The 7,828-nt window shown below is 33.8% G+C and overlaps 1 protein-coding gene across 3 annotated transcripts in view; it reads right to left on the bottom strand.

The window, feature by feature from the left end:
* Positions 1-7,828, bottom strand: part of Pcdh11x (protocadherin 11 X-linked) — a 518,505-nt gene that overhangs the window by 276,836 nt on the left and 233,841 nt on the right. For all 3 annotated transcript variants that reach the window (XM_031367349.1, XM_031367358.1, XM_031367367.1), the window contains one exon: positions 6,829-6,909. In XM_031367349.1, the coding sequence (XP_031223209.1) occupies positions 6,829-6,909 (81 nt within the window). The remainder of the gene's footprint in view (positions 1-6,828; positions 6,910-7,828) is intronic.

Raw genomic sequence — 7,828 nt, 5'->3', positions numbered from 1 at the left:
TACTTATATTTCAAATATTTTCCTCTTTCCTGGTTTTCCCTCAAGAAAAACAAAAACAAAAACAAAAACAAAAACAAAAACAAAAAACCTATTCCCTCCCCCTTACCCTGCTCACCAATCCACGATCTCTTGCTTCCTGGCCCTGCCATTCCCTACACTGGGGCATAGAGACTGCACAGGACCAGGGGCCTCTCCTCCCATTGGTGACCTACTAGGCCATCCTCTGCTACATATGCAGCTGGAGACATGAATCCCACAATGTGTACTCTTTGGTTGGTAGTTTAGTTCCTGGGAGCTCTGGGGGCTATAAACCCCTTGAGCTCCTTGGGTCCTTTCTCTAGCTCCTATATTGGGGGACCCTCTGCTCAGTCCAATGGATGGCTGTGAGCATCCACTTCTGTATTTGTCAGGCACTGGCATAGCCTCTTAGGAGACAGCTATATCAGGCTCCTCTCAGCAAGCACTTGTTGGCATCCAAATAGTGTCTGGATTTGGTGACTTTATATGGGATGGATCCCCAGGTGGGGCAGTCTCTGGATTGTCATTCTTTCAGTCTATGCTCCACACTTTGACTCTGTAACTTCTTCCCTGGGTATTTTGTTCTCCCTTCTGCAAAGGGTCAAAGTATCTACACTTTGGTCTTCCTTCTTCTTGAGTTTCATTTAGTTTGTGGTTTGTATCTTGGGTATTCCGAGCTTCTGGGATAATATCCACTTATCAGTGAGTGCATGTCATGTGTGTTCTTTTGTGATTGCATTACCTCACTCAGGATGATATCTCCAGATCCATCCATGTGCCTAAGAATTTCATAAATTCATTGTTTTTAATAGCTGAGCAGTATTCCATAGCTTATGCTCTAAGATCAAGAATTAACAAATGGGACATTATAAAATTGCAAAGCTTCTGTAAGGCAAAGGACACTGTCAATAGGACAAATCAGAAACCAACAAATTGGGAAAGGATCTTTACCATTCCTACATCCAATAGAGGGCTAATATCCAATATATACAAAGAACTCAAAAAATTAGACTCCAGCTGGGCAGTGGTGGCACATGCCTTTCATCCCAGCAGTTGGGAGGCAGAGGCAGGCAGATTTGAGCATTCCAGGCCAGCCTGGTCTACAAATACAGAGTGAGTTCCAGGACAGCCAGAGCTAAACAGAAAAACCCTGGAAACCCTGTCTTGAAAGACCAAGAAAAAAAAAAGGAAAGAAATTAGACTCCAGAGAACCAAATAACCTATTAAAAATGGGGGACAGAGCTAAACAAAGAATTCTCAGCTGACGAATACCGAATGGCTGAGAATCACCTAAAGAGATGTTTAACATCCTTAGTCTTAGGGGAAATGCAAATTACAACAACCCTAAGATACCACCTCACACCAGTAAGAATGGCTAAGATCAAAATCTCATGTGACAGCAAATGCTGGTGAGGTTTTGGAGAAAGAGGAACACCCCTGCATTGCTGGTAGGATTGCAAGCTGGAACAACCACGCTGGAAATCAGTTTGGCAGTTCCTCAGAAAATTGGACATAGTACTACATGAGGACCCAGCAGTACCACTCTTGGGAATATACCCAGAAGATGCTCCAATGTTTAATAAGAACACATGCTCCACTATGTTCATAGCAGCCTTATTTATAATAATCATAAGCTGGAAAGAACCCAGATGTCCCTCAGCAGATGAATGGATACAGAAAATGTGCTGCATTTACACAATGGAATTGATCTTATAATTGTCAATAGCCATCTAGGAGAGGCTAAAATCTAGCAGGTGATATTTCTGTAAAGGTTCCATCATAGACTGTCAATCTGTGATCAGTTTGCTTCTCTGAGGAATTCTGAAGATATTATATCTGAGGAAAAACTCTACTATTAATATTCTTTCCTGTTATTAGTAAATATATAGCAATCCTATCTTTTTTAACAGATTTCTGCAGACTTAAGATGTACTATCATTTAGTGATGCCATTTAGACAAATAGAGAATAATTCTATAGAAGTCCTGATTTGATTCAAATAATTTTAAGAAGAAAGTTTTTAGAGATGACAAAGTTGCTAGAGAGTTGAAATCCCCTCATAATAGTAATTAAAGGGTTCATGATAAATACATTGAGCTTTCGTAATTACACTAAAAAAGACATAGACTTGGGACGATTTTGTGTTCAAGGGAAAACATTTATGGCCAAGGATAAAGACACAGGAATGAACTTAATAAGGGAAAGCCATGTTAAAAAAATTGTTGTTTTGAACTTATAATGAGTATAATATAATGAATCACTGTTTTGAAATTAATATCATCATCCTTTTGTAACTCCCACTGTGTAACATTTTCTCTCTGAGGTAATTTTCTAAAATAACTTTTTGTCTAAGAAGGTATAAATGTCCAGAGAAAATAACTAAAGTTGTTGATTGAATGGTTAGGCTTAGGAGTTGTGCCCCATCCATCCATCCATCCATCCTTCCATCCATCCATCCATCCAAATATTTATATCTGTTTGTCTATATGTTTGTGTGTAGGTATATGTGTATGTATGTAAGCATGCATGAATTCTTGTGGAGTTGATTGTGACAGATGGTCAGGGCTGGCCAAAATGTGGGTGTATGAATGTTTGTGTATTTGTCTGTGCATATTTGCCTGTATAAAGCATCTTAATTCTTTTCCTTTCCTTCTTCTCTGGTTCAGAAAGAGTTAAGCAGCCTAGCCAGAAAGGCTTCTGGCTGGCTCAACAGAGATAAAAGGACTAGCAATAAATCCTTTCACTTAATTCCCTGCTGCTAAACAGTAGGTGTTAATTGTCAGATATTAGTATATATTAAAACACAAGCAATAAAGAGTTAAGAAAGTTAAATTTTAGCACTTAATGAAGCACAGACAGTAAGAAAGAGTTAAGTTTTCTTAGTGTTTATTTAAGCATAAATAGTTAAATAAAGCACTGAGAGTTATAACGTTTAATAAAGCACATAGTTAAAGGGAAAAGAAGCCATAGGTTTTCAACCATAGAATAAGTAAGAAAGTTTTCAGAATGGTTTAGAAGTTATCAGCAAGCATTCAGTACAGTTAGAGAGCTAGGAGGCCAGAGAGACCATCAGTCTTTAAAACTACATCTGGAAACCATCCGATGTTAAAGCAACTACAACAGCGTGTCCCACTTCAATCCTATTCCATGCCAGACAATCTCTCAGCACATAATATCTTTCTCTGTAAGCTTCCAGTGGAGAAAAGCTATTTAAAAACCTACCTAGCTGCAAAGCTTGTGAATCACAAAAATTACCAGCCTCACAAAATAATCCTAATGATGTAATAGTAACACTACATCTTGGACCAAACCAAAATCTGTCTAATTGGACTTAAAGCCCATTTAGCAGAAGGAAAATCATGGCTGATGCAATCAACCTAGGAAACCCATCCAACTACCTCTGGGTGGAGAGAGCAGAGACCCTAGAAGGTAATCTACTACCATTTTGTTAAACTGATAAGCTATACAACTGCCTTCCTCATACTTATCTTTATACTCAGATGTGTGCCTTATCAAAGAAGCATATTTTAGTAGCAGTAGGGGGTTGGTAAATAGATACACAACATCTCAAGATGAAGATAATAAATTACTCTGGAAGCTTAGTCCCCACTGGTATCTACAATAATACAACTCTGACATCTAAGGTTCAGAAATCATAGAAAAAAGACAGAAATGCTAGCTGTTGCTAGCTGTGAGTCAAAGTCTTCTCCACATAGCAAGTAAGTTACATACATGAAATTTCAAAAATATGGTCGATTAAGGAAGATCTGCATAATGACATGCAGTTGATATCCTAAAGTATATGTGGAAAATTTTAGAAGGCCTAAAATCAAGGATGAAGGGTACAGACAATCAACGAGGACTAAAACAGGGAGAATTAGGTTTCTCCTAGGACTATGCCCCTTATGAATTAGCCATTCCAAAGTGTTCAGTCCTAAACACTTAATGCATACAACATTAAATAGACACAGAAGTATATTGCATATATATGTATATGCATGGGTGTATGCATAAAAATTACATCAATAAGAATAATTAAATTATAAGAGGGCTTGTATTAAATAGGGAGTGAGAAATTAGAAGGAAGGAGTCAAAATGTAAAATGATGTAAGTACTGTAATTATATATGAAATTCTCACAAATATGAGTTCTTCAACTATTACTAGTAAAGTTTTATTTGTAACAGATACTGATTAACACAGAGTTCCTCAACCAGACAAGGCACAAACAGTAAGACACATAGAATGCTCAGTCCTAATTAGAACATTATAACCACAGATTTAATTTCCTAAGCTCAGGGATTATTGTGAAAGGGGAAGCAGAAAGAATTTAAGATACAAAAGTGCAGGATGGCTATAAGGAAACAGTGTCTTTAATTGTATCAGGGCAGCTACACATTTGAACTCACAGCTGTTGTGACATTATACACAAGATCTCTGTAGTCTTGACCAGACCTAATGTAAAAATGGATAAGGAGGTGGATATGAGATCCTAACTGCTTGGTGAAAAGGAATCATTTTTCTCTATTATCCTGGCCCCTAGTAAGTGGACAACTCTCCAGTGAATGGGGAGCAAAAACACACAAAATTGTTTGATTCATGAAGAGAGTAGAAATAGACAGAGTTGGTGACTATGAATATGATTAACACATGCATTTGAAATTAGCAAAGAACTAATGCTTCTTAAAACAAATGAAAAACAAAACAAAGCTCAATTTCCACTGTTGTTCTCTATTCATAATACTAGTGTAGATAGGGTATAAATGTTATATCTCATTTAAATTATAAAGTTATTCCTGGAACTTTAAATAGAATTAAAGATTCAAACACCATAAAAAGGGAGAGTTTCAGATAATGAAGAAACACAAGCAAAAACCACACATAGTGTCAAATTACTCACTTTCTTCTGTTGGCACTATCTGTTAAAAAAAAATTACCCACTATTTAGTAGAATACAGTGATATGTAAATTCTTGGCTCCATAAAATGCTTCTTAGTGACTTCTCTTATTTGTAGAGGGCAAATGTCTAATTCTAACTTTTAACTGTGAAAAATCATAATAATGTGTTCTACTGTAAGATTAAAACTTTGGACAATGGAACACACATTAAGGAGTTCTCATTTACATCAGTGCCAGAATATCATGGTGGTATGAGTCTCAAGCAATTTTAAATATATAAAATTATAAATAAGGTGAACTTTTTCTCAATGTTTCTATTCTGAAGATTGGTGGTTGCATATTCAAGTAACAAGTAAACTTATAGTAGGATTTTATAGTTTCTGTTAGACACTAATATAGAGTGTATATTATGGTTGCAATTTTACTGTATCTGAATAAGAATAACTGTAAAATTTGAAAGTTGGGAACTGAAATTTGATAAACCAAATGTAGATCTAAGTAATTCGAATTTTGTGGAAATTTGAACAGTTGCTTATTTTAAAATATATATTAAAAAATAATCAATTTTTCCCACAGTACACAAATTAATTCTGAAACCCTTCCCCAAAATATATTTTAACTATATTAAATACTGTAGGATATTATTATTAAGCAACACATGGAATTCCAAAGTTTGTAAAAATAAACAAATATAACTTTTAATTAATGTTATAAAGTCCCATTTTTGTGTTTATATTTTTGGAATTTATTTCCAGTGTAACATATTTTTAAAAGAGTTGAAATAACTAAATAAATAACTAAGTAGAAAAGAATGGGTGACACTAAAGACTAATTTAGTGTCTTGATTAGAGTCTGGACTCTTACCTTATTATTTTGTGTGTACTATTGTGAATTGATTTCAGGACTTGACCTATGATAGGGAAATGATCTGCCAATAATTTCTTTTCTCCATGAAGGACTATTAAATTATTAACAGCAAATTAATCAGGCAGATGAAAACAAATTTCATAAAACTGTTTATACTGTATTCTCTGCAGCCTAGATGTTGAACGTACCCTAGAAAAAGTTTGAATGTATTTCCTTGGCATATTTAATTTGTCCTGATAAAATGAAAAAATCCACTTTGAAAATAATCCAAACTTGATTTTAAAACAATCAACCCCAAATGGCTATGATGTTCTGTTTTTGCTAAACCTATCTAAATGTTTAATCATATTTTAAAATTGAAAAAAAACCCTCATTTTTAAATATATGACCTCAGAAATAAAATGTAGTTATAAGTCTAACAGTCCATTTAATAAACACTTCAACAAATTTATTGTAATTGATTCAGAAAATGAAGATCATTACTATCTTCTTATTGAAAAGAAATAATGCGTGAAAATACATGAAGAAGCTTGATGAAGCACATATTGAGAGATGCTAGTTCCTTGTATTATTAAAAAAATCATTGAAGATGCTGAGGCTCCACAAAACTATCCCTCTTCTATACAGGTTGTCAAACAGTACATTGAATGGAAAAAAAGATTGAGGCAGACTATTGTCCCATCCCTTACATTATCTATTGTACAGGTCAGAGGAACATTTTTCACTGTTTGGCTTTTTGTTTTGTTACTAATTCAGTTTTTCTAAAATTCATTCCAAAATTTGTGTCCATTCTGAAATTACATAAACAATCACGTTTCTTTCTTCTCCATGAACAGACCTTAAACGTGAACCATTTTTATCAGTTTTTATTTTGTATACATTGCATATTATATATTAGCAATTTTATAATCCATTTGACTCTGTCTGTTAACTGATATATTTTTAATTTGTTTTGATAGACCCAAACATTGTAGCTTTGGAGGGAATATTTTAAATTTACTACAAAAGAATAGAAAGTAAATGTTAAGAACTTGGTTCTTTCATACCTGTGGTTGTGGATGAGTCCAGATTTCTACAGTGGTTGCCTCTTTCATGGGTGTGTGAGATCGTACCATCTCCTTCATTGGCTTTGTAAAGGGACAAAAGACATATTTTAGGATACTTGTTCATCATAAGTCACATATACATGTATGTCCACAATGTATTCACATAATTTACATAAACAGATGAGAAAATTATCTTTCTTGAGAAACAGTATTTATACAACAAATGAATTATTTGTGGATTAAAACATGTTGACTCTACCAGGTCATAAAAATAAAGTCTGAAACAGAAAATATTTTTCTTTCTAATATAGCTTAAATTCAAATGTAATAAACTTATGCATTAAATATAAACAAATGTATGAAGAACAACTTAATATTATATAAGTCAAAGTTTAAGTTGGAGAAAATTTCAATCTAATATTTTCATAAGTCAGTGACTTTAAGAGTTATGTTTACTTATTGTACCATTGCCTAAAATTAAAATCTACCCTGTATGTGATATGAAGCTAAATAAATTCCATGTGTCATATAAAAGCACACAGTGTATACAATAAATGCCCAAAGGATTTATGAACTATTGAACAAACACTAATCTACCATGCCTGAACAATGATCAATATCTGGAAAAGATGGAAGTTTTGTAATCCATTTAATTTCTTGTTTTCATATTATAGAGTAGATTCTCTGTCCTTAAAACATTAAAACACATGATATATGTTTTCATTATATATGATTTTAAGTGATATATTAAAATGTTGGGAAAAGAAATGATCTTGTCAATGAAAAGAAGATCAATTTAAAAGAAGTAAAAATAAATAAAAAGATGACTGATGGATATATTCATATGAAATTAGTGCAGCTGAAAAGCTTTGTCACAATCTTTATATCATGTTCTAATTACGTTGTGATGCTAGATAGTGCATTGTAAATTATAATGATGTTGCTAATACTCATTAGGGTTTTGTATGGTACATCATCACCTTACTGTGACAGATTAATC

This window comes from Mastomys coucha, chromosome X, assembly GCF_008632895.1.
Source record: "Mastomys coucha isolate ucsf_1 chromosome X, UCSF_Mcou_1, whole genome shotgun sequence".
In the NCBI taxonomy this organism is placed as follows: domain Eukaryota; kingdom Metazoa; phylum Chordata; class Mammalia; order Rodentia; family Muridae; genus Mastomys; species Mastomys coucha.
Note: the sequence above shows the minus strand (reverse complement) of the source record. Positions and strands in the feature narration are given on the sequence as shown.